A 26,895-nucleotide genomic window follows, 5' to 3' on the forward strand; every position below is an offset into this window, starting at 1 on the left:
ATCATAGCGTAGTGGAAGTTGCGTTAAGTGTTTAGAGCAGTTCAGAAAAGTATTTTATTCAAGTTCGCCGATTTTAACTTAGCCGCGTCTTGCTTGTTGTAAACAACAAAATCTTGTCAAAGTTTCGAACAGTTTTCTGATTCACCCGTTTTTTTTTTTTTTTTTCGGCTTAATGTTTGCATATAATCTCAAAATCTATTGTTTCATTCAAGAATTAATGATTGGAAGCCGAAAACTGTGTAAAAATCCTGAAAAATGTTTATTATTTACACCACCGCGCGATCGGCTGAAAATGGCGAGTTTGCCGGATTCTATTCAAATCTTCCCGCTCTTGCGGAAATCTAAATTTTCGTTCTCAATAATTGTATACTCCCTTTAAGCCATTATAAAGTTATCTAGAGCATTAAGATAATTTAGGATTCCTTGTTTTCCACGATTACATGCTAATCCAAAAATGCACTGAAAATAAATCTTGCACTGACCGGCTATGAAGAATTTCTTTCCGAGTAGAGCAGTTTCATGTCCTGTTTTGTTTTGTTGTTGTAGTTTTAACTTGAAGGTAAAGCCATATAATAAATCCTTTATTGACCAAGCTTGTTCGGTCAAGATGGCTGGATATTGGCCTCGGTTTTTTTTTTTTTTTTTTGCGTTTTTATGGACCTCGACTTCGTCTCGGTCCATAAAAACGCAAAAAAAAGAACTTGGCCAATATCCAGCCATCTTGACCTCACGCTTGGTCAATAACGCATATATATACTCTGCTGGAGGAACAAATTTATTGGCGCGATTTGGTTTAAAATTTTAAAGGAGATTTAGAAATTCCTTTTCTTGTTTTGTGTACGTGGCTCCTTTTGTATTAAAAGGGTGACTTTTAGTGTTTGAAATAATACCAACGCGGTTTTGCGATGACATGAGAGGTTGTGGTAGGGGGGCATTTTATTACAACACATGCAATTTGTGATGAGGATTGTGGCATTTCAAGTAATAAATTGAATTGTGTAGCAAGGGTTGCAACATTTAATAAGTATCCACAGTCTGAAGAAAATGAGACTACAAACAATGCCATACTTCCCTAAGCTTTATGCAAACTTTCATACAAATAAAATCGAATTCCCTTCACTAAATGAAAATCTACAACGTTGTCAGTCTTCCTTTCAGCACACTTTTACCGAAATTCAATTGACGGCGATCCATTAGAACCATAAATACAAACTTCATCTAGTTACTTGAATATCAATGTTCCGAGAGAAAATGTTTAGAATTTTCATTTTTATCCATAGAAATAAACTTTCCACTAAGAATTTACAAACAAACAAACAAACATATTTGAAAAAGAGTGAATATTTGCCAAGAAATTGCCGTAAAGGTTTTAGGGGGCGGTACTTGTTTGTGTGGCGAGAATTATTTTAAGTGCTGTTTCGTCAACCGTTCACTTTCACTTGGAGGGGATAATTTCAGGAGTAACAACTCAGAAATTATTTGGCTGATTTCAGTCAAATTTGACTAGATGCTACGAAAATTTTAATTCAACATGAACTTATCGGATAATTCAACAATTATTTTCTTGAAGCCATTTCCGTGCATTCACTTCGCATGTTTATCTTGCAGCTTTAAAAACAGTTCGGTAACTTTTGAAAGCAATGGAATTTTAAAGGCTAAAACTTAACACGTTTTTGTCTAAGAAAAAAAATCCAAAGTATAAAAATGGCACTGAGTTGAAACTCTAGAACAACTATTTAAACCTTCAAGTTTCGAATATGCAGAAAACTACAGAGTTCAGTTTCTTAAAAAAAGTAACAATGAAATATTTTAATAACCAGCTCCCTAAGCTTTGATTCGATAACGGGGTTTTTGACTATCTGAAATATAACCAAGAATTGCTACATCAGTTTAATTGAAGGTACCCTTAAATGGGGTGCTACGTACGGTAACCTTAAGGAGCCAGTATGACGCGCGCCTTACAATTAACTGTAAAGATCTCTTGGGATAGGAGTGAGCTTATAACGTTTGCATTTGTCTCACACGCGTTTCCTTCTCCTGGGATAGGGATCTTTGATGTTGAGTTTTTTGCAACAGGCAGCTGCAACGCTTTAAGTTGCCCTGTTGAGCAGACATGCTATAAGTAACGATCTGACCCAAGAGCCTTGCACAAAGTGGCCAAATATATGATAGTCAAAACGCTCAAGAGGTTTTCATCGATAGCAGTGGCTGTTATTTGCAACTGTAAGTGTGATAGCTATCATATTTAATTGCAAATACAGAAACCCGAGGCAGATATTTATGTTACTTATTTAAACTGCCCATGATGAGTACATTTCGGTATTCGCATTAAAATCGATTTTGAGTAACATGGCAAATTTAAGATATAACGTTAAAAGCAAATTTGCAAAAATATTTTGATCAAACAAAATCAACCTAAATTGTGACCTACCCACTCTAATCTCAAATGAATTTAACAAATCTCCACAGCAGCTGTCTCCTCTGTTGACTGTGTACACTTGATTCACAGGCTCCACTCGTCCCAGGTCCACTCTCCACCAAGGGTTAGTAGCCAGACCAGTCTGTGAACATGATCCACTGCTGAAGGTTGTGTCGCTATTTCCATCCACTGCTCTACTACTCACCCCAGAATTTGCGTCGCTGATCTGCGCCGTCGATTTGTTATATGCCAAATTTTCTTAAGTGAAATAACGAAAATGATGATAAAATAAAACTATCGATCACTTTTCAGACACTATCATTCTTGTATCGCAAATCCGAGAAAAAAGTACAAGTAAAATTAAAACAAAAACGAATTGGCAAGCTGAGACTAAAAGCTTTACTTTTGCTTTTTAAGGATGCTAAATAAGCAAGAAAAAAATGTGAACTATTTAACAAATCGACGCCAGTTATCTGTGGTTTATAATCTTAAAGAACATAAAATGACGTCATAAAATGTGGTTCCACTGCCAAGTTTTGAAGGACTGATACTTCACTGCCGGAGACAAGTAGATTAAGATATTTCACCCAGTTACTAAAGGTTGATTGAACTTAGGTGTTTGACATCGTAGTTACCATAGCAACGAAGTAAGACGTCACGCATTTCATTTAGCGCCAATTTTCTCGACAGTCAGACCTAAACCGTTCGTATGTCTATGGATTAACTGACCAAGTGCTGATCTACAAGACTGCAAAGCTTACAAAAAACGCTAGTAGAGCTTTTTCGATCCCCGTCGGCTTAAACAAGCCTATTTGTTTAGTTACAAGAATCATACGAAACAAAACTTGTGAACATATGATAAATGAAATGGCAACTTATAACGTCATAAAATTACTGTTTTCGTTCACAACTCTGCCAGAAGTCTTGAACGTGTGGATTTCTTGACATCTTTTAGGTTGATGTCGACTACATCAAGGATTTTCTTGAAAATGGTCGTCTTAAGGCGGGAGTAAACCTGAAAGCCGTTTCCATGCCGCCTAAAATCGGTTTTATGCAAATATCTCGTTCACGTTTCAAGCAATCCAAAACCTCTCTGCTTATCCCGTAAAGCTATGTTGTGGGGTGTTTTGTAAATTTTTAGGTGAATTTTGGGAGGAAATAGTGAAGATTTAGTGAAGTTTTAAAATTGGAATTTGTAGTTAATAATTAAAAGACGGATACCAAGTTAGTCCACTAGCAACCTGGGGTGCTCTTGCGTGGTTATCAAGTGTCTGTTGGTGTTTTAAAAATCATTTTTTTTCTTTTATCTCTTCTTCAAACCTCTTAAAATTCCATTCAAATTCACGTTTACCCCCACCTTAACCCTAACCGTAACCCTAACCCTCTATATAGTTACCCTTACTTTACCATGAATTATATGCCCGTTTTCTTTTGCAAAGTGTGAGTCGTAAACGATGCAAGGTAATGGAATTATGGGGCGATCTAATAAACATGCGAAATTTCGTGGCTTTTATTTTCTCCCTCTCTGATTAAAAAAATGTAAATTTCAAGCTCTAAGCTTCGCACGTGCTTTTATATCCAAAGGAAAACAATGCAAATAAGCTCGTAGTTGAAGCACTTCCCAGAAAGCTGTTTGGTCTTATCGTTCACGGTTTATACATATTATTTATCAACGATTTTTCAACCGAGTGAGTAATTTTGAGTCGAAGAAAACAGACACTCTACGCATGCTCAGTCACCAGCGAGTCATCCATGACAGAAAAAAGTCACTGTTTTCATTACGGCAAGTCATTTAAGTGCTCTTTACTGAGATGCTGAAGAGATATGCCTCTATCGCGTTACACAGAACGATGCTAAATTTACCTCGTGAGTAGACTTCCACTTGACACAAGTTAAGAATCTGATTCCTTGTACTCATGATACCAACATATCTGCCAGTCCTCAGTGGATTGTTGTAACACACAGCTGATGCTGCGAAACCACGAAAACTGTACCTTCCCACACACTCAGGATTACTTTGAACATCCCTGTTGTTACCTAAAATTAGAAATCAGAACTGCAGCTTTTTCTTTATCTTTGAAATATGTTTCGTTGGAAAATTATGACAACATATAGTCTCTGAGGCAATGAATAAACCACCTATACTTCACCAAAATCAATTCCGGTTTATGCAAAGTGCCGCACTAGTTATACTAATTGAAGTTTCTCTGTGAAAGGCCGCCAGGAAAACTTTAGTGGGGAGCAGGGATTTGGAAAGTGATAAGAACATTCGCCTCTAACCAATGTGGACCGAGTCATTTTCAAATTCTAATTCAACGTAAAAATCAGGGGTTACAAGCGTGAGAGGTTTGTCCCTAGTTAGAATTTTTTTATGTGTTACTCTCGATAAATGATTGGATTCCCACGCGACAAACGTTTGACCTATGCTTAAGTTTCAAACCGCTGTGTTTAGCATAATTACCTAGCGTTATTTTGAGGTATTCACTCCTATAAAAGTGCCCGGTAAGCAAGTTTATAATGAAAACGTCAGAGATTGGTACGTGATTTGAACCCAGATCCACTCGCCACCAGCTGGGATTGTTCCAGTTGGTATGGGTACACCACAAGCCTACAGGAACATTCCAGTCGGTGTTACGAACCCCGTCCACTGCGAACTCTGATTTTCCGTCATCATTATAGGTAGAAGACTGGGCCGTGGGCTTTTTAAGGGCAAGGTTCACTGTTTGTGGACAAAAATTAAATGTATGAGCTTTATGAACACCAAAGGCAGAATAAAACTGACGGATTAATACAAAAAGCACTCAGTTACAATTCAGAAACAAAAGATTCATTAACCTGGATATTTCTTTACTCCAAACACTTCTGTTCTCATGCAAAACTTGCTGCGCATAGTTTTCCCCACAAATCGCAACCACCTGGTTAAGATTCCTTCGTAGAGAATGTTCTTTTTTTCTTCATTCTTGTCTTCATTTCCGCCGAAGGTCTTCAAAAATAGAAATAAATGTATGTTATAATCTAGTTGGGAGCAAATATATTCCGTATTGGGCGTAGTCGCGAAGCGACGGAGCCCAATACGGAATATATATTCTCCCAACGCCGACATTAAAAAGCCGTTATGCCGTTGCAAAATTGAATTTGGTTTTTTATCGCGATACTGACATTTTGTTGGAGAGAGTAAACGGATAAACGGATAAAGTACAAATCGTGTGCTGGTTGAAAGCGAAATTCTTACTTCAGTTAAACTGTAGCCATGGTAATATTCGTGCGCGAAATGTTTTCTCGGGGCAGGTTATTTGAATTTTTGGCTTTAATTTTTATGTCAAAGCAAAGAAAATGCAAAAATGTACAGTCCATACAGCACCTACCATTGATGAAATAGACGAGCCACAGGCAGGCCAAGCTCAATATCAGAGAACCGTTGAATTATAAGGATTTGGATGGGAATACAACGGATTTGTGTAAAATGGTAGAAAATAACATTGTTTTGTCAATTAAGTCAACTTACCCTGTTTCTTCTTGTATTCTTTGTCATTTACCAGCTTTTCAAGCCGATTCGGAGCGATTTCGGTGAGTTAGCGTCATTCGGGTTTCTACTGTTAAGTGTAACGAAAGGCCGAACTCTATTTGAGCCATGCCCAAAGCGTGAAACGCAATAAATCCGTTGAAATCATCTCTGGTGTCCCAATCTCTTCGTAGAATCAAAGTAGAGTTGAATACCTATCCTTCCAGCGTATTTCCGACTCGATTGAAGCCCTATCACGTTTGCTAGAAAGATTTTCTTTCAAATCGGCTCGCTTCTGAAATTTCAAAAGACCCGTGGCCAGAACGCCATGGACACATTGAACGTTCGAACAGCACGCTGGGCAACAAAAGTTCCCTGGCACGGGGGGAACAGCGGCCAGTTGTCCACAGGCAAACAGATTTGTTCGCGGGGTCTCCTCGTGTCCTTTTTGGGAACACCGTCAAGGGACTATTGTTTCCATCGACAAATCAAAATTACTACCGGACGTGTTTCCCAAATTTAAAGGGCGCGATTTATTCAACCTAAATTTCCGGTACAGAATCAAATATATCGACAACCTGTTGTATTTTTCCCGGACATTTGAAAATTCCATGAATTTTCGGTTCCATTGGTCATACCATTTCGCCAGATGCTCAGCCCAGGTTTCTTCCAGGATTTAAAAATTACACTCGCGTTTTCTGAATAAATTTGCGATAATTTCTACTCATTTAGCTTGTGTAATGTGGCCGAACTATCTAGGAGCTAACTCACCGAAATCGCTCCGAATCGGCTTGAAAAGCTGGTAAATGACAAAGAATACAAGAAGAAACAGGGTAAGTTGACTTAATTGACAAAACAATGTTATTTTCTACCATTTTACACAAATCCGTTGTATTCCCATCCAAATCCTTATAATTCAACGGTTCTCTGATATTGAGCTTGGGCTGCCTGTGGACGAGCTAGCAGGTTTGAACATTGTACCAGAAAATTTTATTGAAAATTTGTTACCGCCGACACATAAACAACAACTCGAAAACAGTGATGAATAAACCTCACAACCAGAAGCAAGAATAAAAAGAGCAACCATACTAGTACCCAAAAACGAAAACAGAGCATTGTTATCCTAGCTTAGATGCCGTGGAGATTTTGAAATTTGAAAGAAAACAAGCGGCGAAGAATACTGTAAAAATTACCGAGTCTGCCGTTCGGCGCTACGGCAAGAAGATCAAATCGACAGACATGAGCCATGAAAGAGAACGCAGAGCTATTGGAACAACTTTTCTCTGGAGATATTAGACATCAGAAAAGAAACAGATCCTTTTGCTTTGAAAATGCCATAATTTATTGGAATTTAAGCTCATTGTTATTTACCGTGGCCGCTTTCACACTTTAAGTAAATTTAATTCTCTTCATCGAATTTATAATTAGCTTACCTTCAAGAAAAAAGTTGTATCCGCTGTATCATGGTACATGTTCACCAAAAAAAATATTATAAGTGGTCCTTGAACAGTGTCAGAAGCTTTGTAAACTCAAATGAAAAGAAATAAACAACACCATCCAACGTCGCATGTGCATTCACGGAAGTAAAATTTTGATCTGAGCGCGCCGAACTCATTTCAGTGCCGTGCTGTCATGCTTACATGACAGTTTTTGGGCCAATCAGATGTTCATAAACATCGAGATAAACATCAAAATGGATCACGGAGAGACGAGAGCCGCCTTGATAAGATTATCCACCATGATTCAGCATATATTCATCGAAAGCTAGCTTTTCTTTTAAATAAACAAACGAACCCTGACGCTCCAGGCGTGTGTCATGGTGTGTGAGTGTAAGCAAACACCACAAAAGTAATGAATCGGTATTTCTTTCCTGATTTTCGATTCCGGAGAGAATGGCCAATATTTTATTTCGAATAATTTCCGGTAAACAAGCAATTAAAATATTTGGAGCTGCATTCTTCTGTGATGGAATGTTTATATCCCAGTGTATATCCAATAAAGCGACCTGAACATTGAGCAAGCTACTTACAATGGTACTGTATATACCACCAACGAACGATTAGTTCTTGATGGATGATATTTCGTTAATAGACCGGTAATGTAGCATAGGCCTGACCCATTAAGCGCTTAAAATTTATCATCAATACGCTGTTCAATTTGTAACCAACGTAGCTCAACAAAAATGGTGTTATATGATTGTATTTAATGGACTGATAAGTCAGCCTTGCGTCACGGCGAAAAAATTGTTGTAGGCGTTAAAATCTGGAATGGAATACCAACTAGTCTCAAAAATCTATCCAAAAACTCTTTTCAAAAAACCATTAGGACAAAACTAACTGAAATACTAGAAATTGAAAACTCCTATGTCAAGATAGATACCATAATTAATAAAATGAAAGATTAGAATTCCGACCGCAGTTTAGTTAGACTTAGTCTTCCTTGTTACACTTCGTTATTGTCTAGTTTTCCTTTTCACACATTATCATTGTTATTGTTGTATGTAATGTTAAAAAAAATATATAAAAAAAATTAATTATTTTGTGTACAGTATGGCTTGCCGCGATTAGCTCTTCGCTATTTGCAAGCCAGCCTGGTTATAACTTAAGGTTGTGTTGTGATTTGCATAAGACATTTACATGAGGAATCATCGTCAGTGACTCACTGAAGACCCTCCACTGCGACAACCAATCGACAGTAAATTGTCGGAAATGGTAGAGACATTTAGAACAAGGTTTGCGACAAACGGCAAACGGCAGAAATGACCACGTGACCAAATTTAGTTTTTTTTTGCAGTCACTTTTTTCAGCTTCTTAGTAAAATCGAGTAGTTTTACGTTAGCGTCAAAAGACAGAGTTATTTTTGCACTTTTCTCATCGATTACGACTTATTTCACGAAAACATAAACGCGAATCTCACGTTTGCCGTTTTCCGTAAGCGCATTTCTATATCTCCCTAGTGTCTTAAAGGAAACCTCTACTCCGACAACAAATTGACGATTAATTGTCGGAAATAGTGTCTAAATTCTAAATTTTAGTTTAAAATGTAGAAGTGCTATTCAGGTGTGCTACAAATTAGATATGATTATCGCATACTTTCGGTTTTAAATTTCTCGGGCGCCGTCATTTTGGATTCCTTGACGTCATGTGGTTGCCGCTAGCAGAAGTGCTTTTGTGTGAAACAATACAGCAACCGTATTACGTCATGAAATCCAAGATGGAGGCGCCCTGGAAATGTAAAATGAAAAATAGGCGATAATCAAATTCTGTTTTCCGACACAGAAATATTTTTTCCATATTTTCCAACGAAATTTTAAATTAGATTAAATTTTCAACAATTAAACGTTTATTTATTTCAAGAGTGGAGGTTTCCTTTAATGTCATAAGGAGTAGAAAACAGTAAGAAGAATTTATTAAGGCAAACTCTATGGCAGGAAGGGAATGAAAGTTTTGTGAGTAGAGTAAAATAGGTTACCTTCACTTGTCCAGTTTTGTTAGTGTAATCTGTCCAAGTTGTCCCATCTGTTGATGTTTGTAGGGTATATGTCTCTACCCAGTCATCTGCTTGGGAATTTCCCTGAGTGGACACAGCACAGATGAAATGAAGTGTCTGTAGATCAATCTGTAGATATGGATTACTGTCACTTGTAGCCGCACACCATGATGATCCTGCTGTGTAGTTTAATCGGCCATTCTTAGCCGGTGTGCCGGAATTCAGTGTTGAGGAAGCAGTTATGTTACTGTCTGGGATTGATCCACTTTCCATTCCAAGATCCAAATCATTACAGTCTCCTAACGTAAAATAGTGGAATTTGCAGTTGATTTCAGAACTATACTCAATAGTTAACTGCGTCTTGAAAAAAACTTAGAAAAAAAAATAATTCAGCGTGGCGAACAAATATGTTTGGAGGTCTTTTTTTTTTGTAATACAGATATGAGGTCCTTCTTTCAAAGACATTTCGAGTTGTCTCTTAAATAAAGACTCTGCCTATATCAAACGTTCGGTTGTTGCCGGTAACCTGAATCAGCAGTTTGCATAAAACCCCGGCAACGACGATGAAACGACAAATGGAAATTATACTTAACAGCTAAAAAGGACAAAAGACGGTTTGTAGCAATACTATTTTATGATAAGGCGACCAAATTTCTCTGCAGGTAGCTCCTCTTCATTACATCCACGATATATACTTTGTCCAGAGGAGCGATCATTGCGGTTTGCACTTATCAACTGGCACAAGAGTGCGTTTCTGAAAACGTCCGATAAAATTTCGGGACCGAACAACTAGTTTAATCAAAGCTGTCTGCTACCAGCAAATCGATCTTAAATATTATTTTGAAAACTTCACAAATTTAAGAATCATACTAGTCTAGTTTGCACGAAAAGCTACCACCAAGCTTGGGGAAAGAAACTTGTCGGGCCCGGAAACTCTCCGTGAGTAAAAGAACGATTCTGCAGGATTCTGTTTGCCTATCTCTTTAACTAACCATTGTGGCTTAGATAATACGTGAGTTTGTCCACAATAATGAGATATAACAAGTGACAAAATAGTTTGGAGTCTTATTCGCCTCATAGGGTTTACGTCCCCGTCCCGTTTACGTACAACAGTTTAATTTACTGACTTGCAATAAATCCAGTACCTGTGCTGTAAGAAGGTACCTAATGTCCTGACCTTGATTCAAGTACCATACATATATTATTGATAAATAGCTCGTCATCGCATGTCTTGGTGAATAAATTTAATCCTGTGATGGCCGATTTCAAAATAGACACAAATGACGAGCTGCACCCACCAATTAAGTCAAGAGAAAATTACTTTGTTACATTGTGGAGGTGTTCTATATTCTGAAAACTGAATAGAGCATAAGATAATGTTTTATTTATGCTTACTTTATTGGTGCCAACATTACATACTTCCTTTTAAGATAAGGTTTTACCTTGAGAACTCAAAGCTGGTGAGTTTTTTGTGAGTTTGTGAGTTTACTCAATCATTTTACGATAAACATGTACTAAAGAAGTTTCAGAAACAATTAGGTAAATGGATTTTTGTGGCACGAACAGTCGAGAGTTAGTTATGAAGTTACATTCTGAATTTTAATTATTAAGTAGCTAAAATAAAATGATGATACTTCATAGGTTAAAAAGAATGACTGTAAACAAACAAACAAAAACGAAAGAGGAACCGGAAGGTAGTATAAATGTGAATACAAAAGAAATGTGAATCGAAACATTAAGTTTCATCGCGCTAGGTTCAATGTATTGCCTCTTGAAATTAAGTGTCCTTGTCTCTTTCGGATGCTGTCTCTATTTGAATGTATTAGTTCCAGAGGATGGATTTCAAGGTTGACCTATGAAGAGATAAATGTCAGGTTGCTGTTTACGTAATACGTTTTCAACTGCTCGTCTGATTTGTCGTTTGGTATCCGTCACCGCTGAACTATTTGTTGCATTTGTTACATTGGATAATATATATTGCCGTATCTTTCATGCATTGTTACGCGGGCAAGAGTTAAATCGTTTTCTGCTGCAACGGAAAGGGTGCAGTGTATCGCTCTGGCAAGGATGTCACGTAAATGTTTGGATCTGGAATAGTAGACCAGAGGTATACAAGGAAATGCGTCTCTGCATTGTTCGAGAAATTGGAATTCAGGATGTTACGGTTATTCTGAATAATTATTTGTATATTAGGAAGAGCTGGGTTGAATGTTACTACAAATGGTATTCTCTAGTATTCGCCATTTTATGCGGTGCAGAAGTAAACAATAGCTCAGACTATAGAGTGACAGCTCCGAAAGGCCAATTAATGGTTCACTGAGGCTCCGTATGTTTTCAAGTAACACTAATAATCCCAAAGGCACTCGATTTAGTGTTATCTCTACTAGAAATACGTGACTCGCAAAACCTCGCGAAGCTAGGGCTGGGTGGACAGTTGATTTGAAGTGAAGAAATCTGCTAAGGCAGCTAGAAAGTATGAATTGTCTCGCTATTTATGATAGTGATTGAGAGGATAGTGTGCCCTTTGAATATCCCGACCCTTGTGCAAGTTGTGTGATCACACCCACTCATGCATACTGAGAGCAAGGATCCTGCGCCGCCGGCGGCCTTAATTTGAACTTGCAATAGCTCTGTGAAATGAATATCACCCAGGAAACCTTCTTTCAAAAGTAATTATGAAAACAAGAATTTAATTCAGTTATAAATATAAACATAAGACACTACGACTAGTTGTGTTAACGCAACGTTTATCTTCTGGGCTGTTAACCTCAAAACACACCTTAGTTCGTCCAGACGAACTACTGGCCTCAGTTCGTGGTCCTTTCTTGACAAGTACTAATTTCATAAATGAAATTATAAAACTTATAAATCGCAAACTGAAGCAGGAAGTAAATGTTAGTATGTTAGAATTAGCCCAAAACATACGCGAGCAAATTTCTAGATTTCACAAGCTTCTAAGATACAACATTCATCATCAATGAAGCCTATTAAACTAGCCAGTACACATTTGCCGTGTTCTTGTTAGCTGATTTTAATGCAGCACTCGCTGGCAGACATTAATAAATGAAAACAAAATACTGAAACCTCATTGTTAAACATGTGAGTGTTTAAACAAGCTCTAACTTTTAAAACAAGCAAACCGATACATGTCGAAATAGCATTACACTCACCTGATACGAAAGAGAGAACCAAAGCGAGGATTACCATTCGGGTATATAATTTGTGATTATAACACACCATGTTGCCTTATTTCAGTTCAATGCAACCTTGTGCGTGTCTCTTCGTTTCGCCTCGTTAAGTCTTTTGTTTCAAAATTAATAATTGATTATTACTTCTGCATCATAAAGTAACGTAAGAAAAGTATCGTCACGAAATTGTCACGATTTCCTTGTCGGCTACCACTAAGACTTTGACTATAACTCGGCGCATTTAACGTTATGTGTTAAAACAAATCACGGAATACCCTGGCTATCTATTCATTGTAAAAAAGAACGTTGTCATTATTTCTAGTATATAACTTAAATCCAGATTCTCTGAGAGTTTGAGATATAAGAGTTTAAATTTATTTATCTGTTCGTTAGCGGGCGATATCCTAAAAATCCTACAATCTAATTGGTTCCGGGAGCGGGCAGAATTTTCCTTTTTCTTGATCACGGTTACGGTAATCAGAACCCAGCAAGGAATCTTAAAGTGAAATCATCAGTTACTCTGATCCAGCCCTACGAGACGTTGGCTTTTTTCTCTTAAAATGAAACTTTTCGCTCACTAAACGTTTAAACGAACTAAAAAATAAGCAATGGTGAAAAGCCAATTTATTTTCCAAAGAGGCGTGTATTTACGTAATTTCGTTGACAAACCTACGTGGTTTTCTTTTTTGCGAAATATCGTTTTTCTTGCAGTGTTGACATGTGTTTAATGCAATAGTGCTACTGCTGCAGAAGAATTTTGAGTTCAGTTTTTCGGTCCATTTTCTTTATTTCCGTTAGAGATTCATTTATGGCTTAAAAAAGTTCCTGTGCTCACTACACGGTGCAGATCTCCAGTTTCCTAGCCACGTAACGCAGTCACTACCTAAGTCATCCCCATTCCATCCCATAACTACAAGCCTCCCTTGCCATTTCTCACCCTTAACTTCCTCAATGTGGGCCTTGCATAACACTCATTTGTTGACCCATCCACTTTTTTGTTATCTTCTTTTTTGCCTGCTGGGTGTGGGTAGATGCAACCAGGCCAAATTCCTGCGACCACTATCCTCAGCCGTGCAATGAAGTTTGACCGCCGTTTTGTTCTTGGCATTCCCTGTAAGAGGACGTTTTCTGCACCCTCCAACAGTAAGCGATCCTCCTGTTTGATATTCTCCATAACTCTTATGAATTTGTAAAAGGTGATCCTTGATTCAAGCTCTGTAACAACCCGGAGTCACCCGATCCTCACACCCTCTGACGTCTGAGATAACATCTTCTCTTAACATGAACTCGATGATGATATGTCGTACCCAGTGATGCTATATCCGACCCTGATGTCGTACCCGGTGATGCTATGTCGTATACAGTACTGATGCCCCATCGTAGATGCTGGCAAACATTAAGGTCAGCGGGTTTATGTTGCTTAGATAGATCACGTGATATATTCGTAGGCGGCCAACTTTTCTTTTTTTTTAATTTTGGCGAGAAGTCGGTAGAACAAGCAAATTCTGATTTATCACCAAAATATGGAAAAACAAAATAATAATAATAAAAATGGAATGACAAAAATGTTTTGGAAGGACGAGATAAAACGTATCTGAGAAACGAATTAAAGCATCCCATTGTCCATCCCATTACATTTAGAGTTAAATTTATAATACATGTATTAGACGGGCTTATAAACAGGGGAGGGGGGGCTTACATCAGGAATAATATCTTTGTTAGTAAGTGGATGTGTTTATATCTGGGGGAGGGCTTAAAACCGGGGAGGGGGTTAACGTGAAATTTTACGGTATAGTGGCTTTCAATGTTGCAACCGTACTCTAAACGAGACGGTTAAATATAATGGTGTTTTGCCTAGAACACCCGGCCCCTAAGCGAGACAACGAGTATCCCCCGCCCCTCAACTCTCCTGTTGCGTAAACTCACTAGTAATTCCCCACATGTTCTCATTTTCTCACGAGTGAGCCAGTTAAAGTATAAGCTTATAACATCTTTTTGTGAATTCAAATTGGGCTTTGGCATGGATTCCCAAGCAAAAAAGTCCATTTTGAAATAAAGCTGTGTTCATTTTATTATTTGTTTTACCGCTTGCGTGACGGGGCTAATCTAACCTATATATCGATGCAAAATCTTATACTGATACAAGTAAAGTTTAACTAAGCTATACTGGTAACTGGTGTGTAAGTTTATCTTGATATCCTGTGAACTGTTTGAAATTCTGTGAACTAAAACAAGCGGTAATGTAGTATATGCGTTTACAAAATTACCTGAAGTTTTCCGAGGCACGATCGACTGCCGGGAATTGTAGTATTTGTTCATGTTCGCCGCTGGTGGATCCAGTCACCCAGTTTTCTAGTTGTTGCAATGCATTTCTGGCATTGCGCAAAATTTCTGTTGTTCTGGAGAGAACAATTTTCTCGGAAGTTTGGTCCGACATTTTTCAAAAGCTAGCTATGGAGGAGCAGACGACGCAAAGAGCAAGTCATATAACGCCCGGGGTAGTCAATCGATAATATCGATAATCGATAGCATTCGATAACAATCGATAAAAATCGATTAATTTTTTCGAAATTCGATAAAAATCGATAAAAGATTTCGTTGTGAGTAATCGATAATTATCGATTTTTGAATCAGGGCTATCGATTTTATCGATAAATATCGAATTTATCGAAACTGAATTATCGTTCCAATTTTCGAAACGGAAACACCGAAAGATATTAAAGAACTCGCAGAGACACTGATAACAACTTTCCTGATCGTTAAACGATAAAAATTGCTTCATCTTTTCTACAAACGATTAGTATTACTCAGGGTGTATTGTATTTGAAATCCGATATAGATCCCTGGTTGATTATTCCACTGTTTTATTTATTTGCTAATGTAACACAATCGCACGCTCGTTGGTCTTTCACCCAGTCTTTAAAGTGACAGATTTTCGTGATTTTTTGAGTAAATAGTTTATGTTTGTTATCGAACCCGGTAAATCGAACAATAAAATCAGGAAGAAAATCGTAATGCAGTCTCTTTGGTCTCTTGTACAGTGCATGACAACAAATCATTTCATTTCTGCTTTTGAAATCTAAATTTAAAGAGTCACAATCAAACGCTCCCTCAACGGAAACAGGATAATTTTTATCGATTCAATAAAGATCGATGAATCCGATAAAATTGATAACATTAACACTTCGTCGGCGTGTGAGTATCGAATTTTATCGATTGACCGATAAAATCGATATCGTTTAAGTTCAATTTATCGATAGATATCGATTTATCGAATGATTCTCCGATATCAATTTTTATCGATTGACTACCCCGCCGTGATGTCAACTTCCCGTCTTTTCTCGTAAAAAAAACTGCTGTTCGCCGGCATCCGGACGTTTACCATATGGCATCACCGGGTACGACATCAGGGTACGATATAGCATCACTGGGTACGACATATCATCATCGCGTGCGATATAATAGCATGTCGAAGGATTAATTGTGTTACTGGGTACGATATAATACCATCGCTGTTTCGATATAACATCCTACCGGGTACGACATAGTACCGTACTGGTAGATTCATAGGATCACCGAATACAAAGTAAAATTCACAGACAATTTCTCAAACCAGATTAGAAGATATCGAAGACTCCGCTTCAATGAATTACGTACACAGGAAAAGAACGTGCTCCTCTCGGCTCTTGATGAACATGAACATTGTAAATCGGAAAAGCAGGAAGTAAATGTCAATTTACTGTAGGCTAGCAAATTCCAAACATCACAAGGTTCTGAGTTAAAATGGTTGTTATCAATGATGCACACCAAACTAGCTACATATTTCGCATGTTCTTGATGGCTGATTTGAATACATCATTCACTTGAAGACATAAATAAATGAACAACAAAATATTAAAACCTAATTGTTATTCATGTGAGTATTTTGAACATGCTCCCCTGATGCTCTTACTTTTAAAACAAGTAAACCGATACCTATCAAAATAGCATTACGCTCACCTGATACCAAAGAGAGAACCAAAGCGAAGATTATCATCCGGAAATATAGTTTGTGATTACAACTTGCCATGCTGGCTTGTTTCAATTTCGATCGGGACGCAACCTTGTTCGTGTCTCTTCGTTTCCCCTGGTGAAGTCTTTTGTTTCAAAATTAATAATTCATTATTGCATCCATTCTCGGCTTCATGATGTCATAAAGTTAAATAATAAAAGCGTTGCCAAAGAGATTCTCATGTTTTCCTTATCGGCTTTGACAAAATTCGCGTTAATGGTTAGGTGTTGTGTTGGGGAAAGTAAAGAACCACAGCTTTTCATCCACTGTACCTTTTTATTGCCGCCTGACAAGGTTTATGACAACGACTCTTGAACTGCGAACAACACGATTTCTAGCTCCTCTCGGAGCATAATGCCGCCAATTGATGGAAGGAGTGCCACTAATTTTTAATAAAAACGCCGTTATTTGGCAACGAACTGAACCTACGTAGGTTAGCAAAGGTGATTGTAGTTGGAAGCCTAAACTCGTGACCGTCGTCCATGACGTGCACAATTAACTGTCTCATTTGAACAAAGACGGACTGTATGTGGGTATGCTGAAATCTTGCTCATCAATTGAGAACGATGCTTCGCGTATTGTCGCAATCAGTCGTCTTGGTTCGTGGCATACTTTTTACATAAATGCACACGTAATGAAAGTAAGGATCCTGCGCGCCTGACTCCGTGAAATAGATATCATTTAAGAAACCTGCTCTCAAAACCAATTATGAAAAGTATTCTATTTCATAACACTCTATTCATGCTCAGTTGAAATAAGATATGGGAAATAATATTGCTCAGCGGTCTAAGCCAAGCTGTTAGGGTAGCAGTGCTTTTGACACACGCGAATTTGGTCAGGGCGGGTGGGTGGGCCGTTCCTTCCTTCACTGCTCCGCTGGCTGAGACTAAGCACGAAAGGAGTGTTATTCTGCTTCGACTCAGTATTTATACCCTTGGAACACCCATGTGCACATGCCTGCGTGCATTAAATCGCAAGGGATATGTTAATTTAATGTATTTCAGTTTCGCATATCATTAGGAGTGTTATGAATAGTATTCTATTTCATAACACTCTATTCATGCTCAGTTGAAATAAGATATGGGAAATAATATTGCTCAGCGCCACTCACGCCATACTGTTCATCGTTAATTTCATGACAATCTCCTTTCTTTACTTCTTACTTACAACAAGCATCAATCTTATCCATAAATACCCCCAAACCTTCCCAAACCTTACAATTCCCAAACCTACCCAAAACTAAAAAAAAAGACAGTATGTTGGTAGATCACAAAAACGTCTAGTACATAGCTAGACATCGGTTTGAGCCGCCATTTTAGGGCATCGTTCCGCGACTTTCTTCCAAAACGAGTTGTGAGCGTGAAGCTCTCTAGCTCTAAAATTACTGGGGTCTCGGAAGGACAACTCATTTACATCCCCTATAATCTCGCCTTGCTCCACACGCGTGACCTTTTGCATTAGTTCACGTGCTGTCATCTCGCCGCTGACCGCTATGGAGTTCCCCATGGAGTCTACCCATTGAATTGTATTCACCCCAGACTGTCCAGGAGTGATAGCATTATCAAAGTTCTTGTCATATTCCCAAGCCCATGAAATTATTTTCTAGCGAAACACATCAAGAACAAAAGGTATTATTCCCACGGGTGAAACCCCCAAAGTAGTCAGCAGAGAGATGACAGCTCTGACCCAGTAATCCTGGGAGGGTAACTAGAGACCCTGTTTTCAAAGCTATCAAAATTCTGAGACTATCGAGTTTATTACTAATGAAGAGAAAAACACCTCACATAAGACATGACTGAATTGAAGATACGTTTATTACCCAAACAGAAAACCTAAACCAACTTAACATATGTTGTCTGCGAAAAGTTCACACTTTATTTTGCGGCTGACGCTGGAGAGGTGCCATTCTTCTGCAGCCCCATGTTCCCAGAAAGATCCCTTTTTCTTGCCTCGCAGAATCGTTTAATGTGGCCAAGTTTACCACAGTAGAAACACGACATAGGCCTTCCCGGATTGCTCGGGAAATCTCTGACATTTCTCTCCCGGCCTTCCCAGTAATAGGGAGACACCTTCGCCACACAATCGAAGATCTTTTCATGATCTTTATCGCCCAAAAAGCGCAGGACGAGACTTCTAAATTGATCCCGAGGCACATGGAGCTTTCCACGGACTGTTTGGTAAACCAAACGATAGAAATTCTGGCGGTCATGCTTGGTATCTTGAGCCGTAAGTTGAAGCGATTCTAGCATCTCCAAGGCTTCGTATTTATTGAAATCTGGTAGGGGACGAGATGCGTAGGCCATAATCTTCATTAAGGAGTTTTCCACAGATGATTTAGTCATTGTCTCAACCGTCTAAAGAAACTTCAGGACTTCAGCCTGTAACCTCCAAAAAAGGAGAAAAAATTCCCAAGCAACAAACACGCCATGACTAGTAAAACTGATAACTATACTCCCTGGCGGAGCATACCTAGTGAGTCTTTGCCCTTGTAACACGACATGGCGTATCTATATCTTAAACAAATATACCCGGCGGGTTCTCGGCTCGTGCCTAGACACAGCGTATAAACCCTGGTGAGAAACCTCACCCCCGGGATTACAGCCGGCGTATACATCCTCATGAGAAAACCCACCCTCGGGACTACACCCGGCGAATAAATCTTGGTGAGAAAACCCACCCCCGGGACTACACCTGGCGTATAAATCCTGGTGAGAAAACTCACCCCCGGGACTGCACCCGGCGTATGGATCCTGGTGAGAAAACTCACCCCGGGACTACACCCGGCGTATAAATCCTGGTGAGAAAACTCACCCCCGGGACTACACCTGGCGTATAAATCCTGGTGAGAAAACTCACCCCCGGGACTACACCCGGCGTATAAATCCTGGTGAGAAAACTCACCCCCGGGACTACACCCGGCGTTTAAATCCTGGTGAGAAAACTCACCCCCGGTACTACACCCGGCGTTTAAATCCTGGTGAGAAAACTCACCCCCGGGACTACACCCGGCGTATAAATCCTGGTGAGAAAACTCACCCCCGGGACCACACCCGGCGTATAAATCCTGGTGAGAAAACTCACCCCCGGGACCACACCCGGCGTATAAATCCTGGTGAGAAGACTTACCTCCGCGACCGCACGTGGTAAAAAATACGAAATCTTGAGTTCGTTTTGACCGCCGGCAGCAACATTTTGGGCAGCATTTTGACCCGCCGCTTGTGCAGCATGTGGCACTGGTACACCTTGTGCGGCTGGTAGAACTTGAGCAGCTTGTTCAACTTGCACGGCTTGTGGAACTTGCACAGCTTGTGCCACGTGCGCGGCTTGTTGAACTTGAGCAGCTTGTGCGACTTGTGGAACTTGTGCTGGAGGGTTTACTAGCGGTTGAGGAAATTGCACTCCCGGCGCTGGAGCTTCTGCCATGATTCTAGAAAATTCGCGTGGGTCTAAAACTGAAGAGATGTCGTTCACTGCTCCGCTGGCTGAGACTAAGCACGAAAGGAGTGTTATTCTGCTTCGACTCAGTATTTATACCCTTGGAACACCCTTGTGCACATGCCTGCGTGCATTGAATCGCAAGGGATATGTCAATTTAATGTATTTCAGTTTCGCATATCATTAGGAGTGTTATGAATAGAAGTCTTTAAATTCCGATATAAATATTAACACGACACTACGAGTACTAGTAATGACACAAAATTTAAATTGTTAGCTATTAACCTTGAAAACACATCGTAGTTCGTCCATACGAACTATTGGCCTCAGCTCGTTTCGAAAGACTCACTGAAAGGTGATGGACACTATCCGTCTGGCCACATCGGATTAAAAATGCACAAATTACAAGACACATGGTCAAGCGAGCCAAGACAGTTGTGTTGGTCAAGTGTTGCTTTCCCAAGTTCGTCCAACACGGATAATGCGTCCGTCCCTAGTACAAACTGATTTTGTAGATTTTTTACGAATAATTTCTCAAACCAGATTAGAAGATATCGAATACTCAGCTCCTGTCTTGACGAACACGGACATTGTAAATCGCAAAAGCAGGAAGTAAGTGTCGCTTCTCTATAGTTTAGCACATATCCCAACATCACATGGTTCTAAGTGACAATGATTGTCGTCAATGATGCACACCAAACTAGCTACATATTTCGCATTTTGTTTGTTACTTATTAACTGATTTCAATAGATCACTCACTTGCAGACATAATCACGGAACAACAAAATATTAAAACCTCATTGTTATCCATGTGAGTATTTGAACAAGCTCCAACCTTTAAAACAAGTAAACCGATGCCTGTGAAAATAGCATTACGCTCACCTGATACCAAAGAGAGAACCAAAGAGAGGAGTGCCATTCAGATATATAGTTTGTGAGTATAACGCGCCATGTTGGCTTGTTTCACTTTCGATCAGAACGCAACCTTGTTCGTGTCTCTTCGTTTCGCCTAGTTAAGTCTGTTGTTTCAAAATTAATAATTCATTATTGCATCCATTCTCGGCCTCATGATATCATAAAGTTAGATAATAAAAGCATTGCCAAGAGAGAATCTCATGTTTTCCTTATCGGCTTTAGCAAAAACTCGCGTTAACGATTACGTGGTGTGTTGGGGAAAGTAAAGAACGTCAGCTTTCCACCTACTGAAATCTTTGTTGCCGCCTGACAAGGTTTACGACAACAACTCCTGAACCGAGAACGAGAAGATTTACAATCTGCTTCGAACAATACAAGGAAAAGAAAACACAAGAGAACGAAAATCACGTGACATTACAAAGTTCTACTCTCTAGGGTAGGGTCACAAGTCTTGTCTCACTGGTATTTTATTTGTTCGTCCCGAGCGAGTGCGGGCATGTTGAAAGCAAACCACGGAATACCCTGGCTATATTTTCGCTGTCAAGGTGAACGTCGTCTTTGTTTCTAGCATGTAACTTAAATCCAAATTCTATGAGCGTTAAAGAAATAATAGTAGCCAGATAATCGAGTTTTAACAATCTTCAGTACTTGTGGTTTAAAGTTTGAAGCATACACCGAATAACAACCGAGAAAGTTTTGAATTTGTTCGGAAATAGATCATTGCGAGCGAGTCATCATAAAATCATTACGACACTTTCTTATAATATTAGTTAATATTTTGCACCGTACTGTTGGTGAAGAACTGCGGAGTTCTTCAGTTTGGTCAGAAGTGGTGAGGTGTGTAGTTTTAGATACGAAATAAATAACGTTTCTAGGTATACAAAAAATAAATCAAAGTTCGTGATTATAAACAGCAGAAAACACCAGGCACCACTTGCTCAAAGAGCGAAAAACTTTATCTAGAGGATAAAATGTATTGGCTGGAATACATTTTATCCGCTGAATAGCAATCTATCCACTGGATAGAGTTATCCGCTGTTTCAAATAAAGGGGGCCAGTCCTGTAACCTGGTCTACCGTCAATGCCAGGAGAATTCCTAACCTCGCTCCTAAGGTGAACGAGGCTGACGACTTAACGAATTCGGTAAACTGCGATCCTCTTAATATCATGGAATTAAAAAAAGAGTTTCTATGTTTTAAAAAATATCCGCCTCAAGCTTGGCCCCTGGCGCTTTGTACCCGTATACGGAAAAGAAAAAGACAATGTCTAAAAATCGTAATCCTGAGACGATTACCTTTTAATAAAGTGGGAATTTCTTTACGCTGATTTAACAACAACCACCATCTTTAATACAGTCCTTATTTGATGAAAAGAGAAAATTACAGACACTTATAAACTTCTCAATCGATAAATTCAGAAAATAACATTAAATTCGTTCAACAACAACAACGCATGTATCAGTACGTAAAAAGCACCCAAAGCCCAACGATAGCAAGACTCAGGTTATACGTCCGACCGGCTTAAGTTTCGTCGAATGTAATCGAAACTGCAGAAAAAAGTTCCTTTTCTTTTAACTCGCATTCAGTCGCTTTAAGCAACAAGAATTGCAGCGATGATTAGAGCGTTTTCCAAGTCAGTGTCGTAAAACCAAAACCAGAGTAATTTCTGTGAACGATCGCAACATACGTAAACAACATAACGAGCCAATCAGAATTCGAAGCAAATACATGTAACTGGGGCCAGGCGCGGGAAAACGCGTACGGCCAAAAGACGATTGGTTCTGGTTTGTATTCCCATTGGTTGAGAAAGTGGTGCAAATTTTCCTAACCAATCACAGGACGTAGTACTGCAAAACCAAAGTAAACTCGAAATTACTTTCAAGACTTAATTGAAAACGGCTCTATCGTAATAACCAATCTGTACAGGTGTATCTGCACAGAAGTTCTCTATTTTCTCTATAGTCCACGAGTTGCAGTTAAGTAAATTTTACAGGAATAGCACTAGAACTGAAAGCTTGCAACCTATTCCTATGATCTTTTATAACTGCTGGTGCAATGTGTATCATGTGTACTAGCTTCCTAAGAAAACTTTAGCTTAGAAGTCCATACAGTTCACAAGGTGGGCTGACTCTACATTGTACCAAGATACCTAGGAAAATACTTGGAGTTTGACTGCCCTCAAGATGTCTCAGCTACAAACTGGAAATGGTACATTGTTTTACAATACAAGCAGCCAAAAATTCAATATTGAAACCAAACATGCTGGTAACAAACAAACCCTCATGATGAAACCAATTCAAAGGTCTACTTTATACCTTTTATTTGAACGACCAATTACGCGGACTTCCATCGTCTGACTGTCCAATTACTGAGCACTAAATACTGAGTACTGAACAAACTTCAACTGTTCAACTGAACTAAAGACAAACTGAATTAAAAATTAAAACTACCCTTCAAAGGTTAGAAAATATATATTTACCAAGTGTATATTTGAATATTGTTGGTTTATATTTAACTTGACAATTTAAAAACTGAAAAACTGTTCATTCTCACTTTAGAGAAAGTAAGTTTGTCAAGAGTAACACGTGGTAAATGGTCGGTTCATCATAATTATGGTACGTGCCTCAACTGTGTATTTAATAAAGTGTAAACAAGTCAACTTCGGAATAGCCATAACCAGCAAGACTGTTCAAATTAGGACTAAGCAGTCCCTACTTGCTCGTACACTTGTTCATCTGCTGATGTTTGCCCTCTGATGACGCCCAAATTGTAATATCCAGGAGTTTCCTTCTTGCTTTGCAATTCTTGGTACTCGGGTGCTACACGTGACTGCCCCTCCAAGGTTCTAGGCTTGAGCTCCATATATGGACCTGGCTCAGAAACTTGCTCATCACGAGAAGTGTCGTGTCGTCCACTTTTCTCACAGGTGTACTTGTCCGAAGTGTTTGCCTTGCGAGTAAATGGCTTTCGTTGTCTCCACAGCAAAAGGCCAATAACAATAAGCAGTAAGACGGCAAAACAGGAGAAAGCAATGACAGTAACACGGAAGACGAGAGATTGATCTATAAAGAAATAAGATGATGAAGGTAACAATCTCCAAACTCGGGTTATATGTTTAAGGCTATTTTCACACCACACCAGATAACTGTTATGCTCATCCTGATTTTGTCGGTACTATTGGCATTTTTGCCGGAAAACTACCGAGCGACCACTCACGTCTTGATAAATCGAAGACTTTGTATAGCGGAGGTTTCCTAAGATTTTATTAATGGCCAATATTACATCCGACCAAAAGGTGCGCCAAAACAGCTGAGATGAAATGAATTGCCATTACTTACGGCACAAAACAGTACTCGAACTCTCTGACAAGGTGATGTTGTAACTTGTGTAACCAAAACTGCTGGAAGCATTACACACATATACTCCATAATCTTGTTCGTCGCGAGGCTTGACAGCTACAGTGTTGTTCATTACTTTGACGTAATTGTTGTCCAAGGTCTCGCCATTCTTTTTCCACGAATAGCTAATTGGATAATCACTGGTTGCATGGCAAGACAGAAAACACACGGTTTGCTTTTCACAGATGACTGATGGCGTGGACAAGTTTTCCTCTATGTGAGGTGGCTCTGTGTTTAGAAAAACAAAATAAAAAGAGGTAAAACAATTCAGGGCAAAATTGACTGCCTTAGTTAAAGAGGGTTGTGGGAACTGAACTCTATGTAATAACTGGGTTGATTTTTAAGGGGTCTTACTGGAGTGACGTATCTCGCTTTTTGTACATGTAACTTTTATTTAAAAGAATTTTAAATGGCTTTAGTTTTATAATTACCTTTATAATCCTATATTTTGTCCGTATTTCTAGCTTTCCGCAAGATAACAGGTTAACTGGTTACTGCTACTTGCTACTTGCTACTACAACTACTACTACTACCACTTCTACTACTACTACTTCTACTACTGCTACTACTACTACTACTACTACTACTACTACTACTACTACTACTACTACTACTACTACTGCTGCTGCTGCTGCTGCTGCTGTTGCTACTATACTAGTACTAATTTCTGAGGTGTATTTGTCCTCTCTGCAAAGCAGTCCGTTGTTTTAAGTGAACCAATTCGCTCTACAATAGAATACATGTGAAAAAAGAAGCAGAAGCTAAAAAGAGACGCCTGACAAGTCTACGTCATCACAATTCTGCCAATATGCGCCCTGGCAATCGAACAGAAGACTTTGTCCCTCTTGAGGACTAACACGCACAGACCCTCGGAGATGATTTACTCTTTGAAGTGAAGTCTAACCATTTACAGTATCGGAGAATGTGATCTTCTATAATCCTGGCCAGTTAGAGTTGGATCACTTGACTTTTTCTAAAATTCTTTTCTCGCATCAACTTAATACCAAATTCTCTAATCCCTATTCAGTGTTGAGCCTAGCCATTTTAGACATCACGAGCATCTTAGCTCGTTAAGATTGTAAAAGGGGAGCGGGTGGACAAGTCTTTCACTCTTTTTGGAAAAGGACCATTAAATCCATTATCATAAATGTTTCGGCACGGATTGCTCGCTTACAAGAGTTCTCAAGTATAGTTATTTGATCTAAAAGTAGAGTCGGCGTCGTAGACAAGTGATCATTAAACCCTTTTAGTCTAGGGTGAAGGAAAGGCAAAATGCAAGAGCTCATTATGAATATTCATAACCTTTTTTAATATTAAAACATAAATTGGACATAATTTGGTGTAATAATGTTCTAGTCTTAAGGTAAATTGTAGTTTACATGGTAACAAGGTTTCGACAACCGCTTTTAATTTTTCCTCCTTTTTGTCATTTAAAGGAAATAAAGGGAGATGTAAAGAATCGACCATAAGAGGACACAGAAAAAATCTGAGAAATTTTAAGTTTGTTATTTTACACTATTCTATCGGTCTATCTTTATTGGTTTTCATTACTTTCGTGCCTATCTGGACGTTTTCCTGACGTTTTAAAGAAATAGAGAAATTCAGGATGGATGCCAAAATTCTTGGTCATTACTTAATACTCTTGGAGTTACACAGAAATAACAAAAAAGCTCAGGTTACATGGGGCTAAGAGAGGTAGTCGCACAGGTGATTCGTTCGCTGTTTTGATTTCCCTTCAAGCTTACCAGCGACTACGATAACGGTAGCTGACGAACTTTCTCCAAATACGTTTGATGCTTTGCACTCATAAACTCCTTTATCACCAGGAAGGACGTTTCTAATGACGAGAATGCGGTTATTACTCTTGAACTGCGCCCTCGGTATATTTGTATCTCCATCTTTTGTCCAAATAACAGAAGGTTCAGGATCTCCGCTAACCTCGCAAGTTAATATCATCAGATCGCCAACAGCAAAGGTTTGTCTTTCTGGCAGTTTTTGAACGACAGGCTTTTCTGGGAAAAATAAACATAATAGTTTCAATTTTTCATTTAATCACATCTGTTGTTTGGGAAAGATTATACAAGGAAATATATATTTCATCGTAATAGTCAATAGTACAATTGTAGACTAGAGTGCCCTGGTAAAAGGGCATTTTCATTAGTCAAATAATGCTCAATTGGACAGTATAGAGATTTAAACGTAACGTTTTGACCTATTAACCTCTCGTTAACTTGTCATAACCTTGTAGTTATTTTTTAATTGTTTTATGTTATCAATAATGTTTTCAAATCAGTTAAGTGATACCTTTTGTGTTAATCTCAACGAAGTTGCTTGAGATGTAGACCATCTGCAGACGTGAGCATAAAAACACCATGATTAAACGTGTTTAAGACGGTAATAAAACTTGCAAAACTTAGCATGACGAGATCAAAATCAAAGGCTCCTGTGATCCAACTAGTGAATGCAAAAGTGAATAGTGGTAGCCGTAACGCAGTACT

At 38.8% G+C, this 26,895-nt stretch overlaps 2 protein-coding genes across 6 annotated transcripts in view; both read right to left on the reverse strand.

The window, feature by feature from the left end:
- LOC146476104 (uncharacterized) overlaps positions 1-21,166 on the reverse strand; it is a 46,484-nt gene extending 25,318 nt beyond the window's left edge. The window contains exons 1-6 of one of the 4 annotated variants that reach the window (XM_085114983.1): positions 20,968-21,166; positions 9,393-9,709; positions 5,255-5,402; positions 4,881-5,138; positions 4,283-4,456; positions 2,432-2,677 (exon numbers count right to left, since the gene is read on the reverse strand). In XM_085114983.1, coding sequence (XP_084971109.1) covers positions 2,432-2,677; positions 4,283-4,456; positions 4,881-5,138; positions 5,255-5,402; positions 9,393-9,709; positions 20,968-21,004 — 1,180 coding nt within the window. In that variant the 5' untranslated portion in view covers positions 21,005-21,166. Of the gene's footprint in view, positions 1-2,431; positions 2,678-4,282; positions 4,457-4,880; positions 5,139-5,254; positions 5,403-9,392; positions 9,710-12,580; positions 12,713-16,597; positions 16,898-20,967 lie in introns of those variants that run through there. The other 3 variants (XM_085114981.1, XM_085114984.1, XM_085114982.1) reach the window with 3 other exon arrangements.
- Positions 21,167-22,326: 1,160 nt separating this feature from the next.
- LOC146476105 (uncharacterized) overlaps positions 22,327-26,895 on the reverse strand; it is a 53,074-nt gene continuing 48,505 nt past the window's right edge. Inside the window, exons 16-20 of one of the 2 annotated variants that reach the window (XR_014865711.1) lie at positions 26,702-26,744; positions 26,143-26,409; positions 24,338-24,625; positions 22,576-24,061; positions 22,327-22,519 (exon numbers count right to left, since the gene is read on the reverse strand). Coding sequence is in view for 1 of the 2 variants with exons in the window: in XM_085114980.1 (XP_084971106.1) it covers positions 23,700-24,061; positions 24,338-24,625; positions 26,143-26,409; positions 26,702-26,744 (960 nt within the window). In the remaining variant the exon portion in view is untranslated. Of the gene's footprint in view, positions 24,062-24,337; positions 24,626-26,142; positions 26,410-26,701; positions 26,745-26,895 lie in introns of both variants that reach the window. The other variant, XM_085114980.1, reaches the window with a different exon arrangement.

Source organism: Pavona decussata, unplaced genomic scaffold (genome assembly GCF_977016875.1).
Source record: "Pavona decussata unplaced genomic scaffold, jaPavDecu1.1 SCAFFOLD_80, whole genome shotgun sequence".
NCBI classification, from domain to species: domain Eukaryota; kingdom Metazoa; phylum Cnidaria; class Anthozoa; order Scleractinia; family Agariciidae; genus Pavona; species Pavona decussata.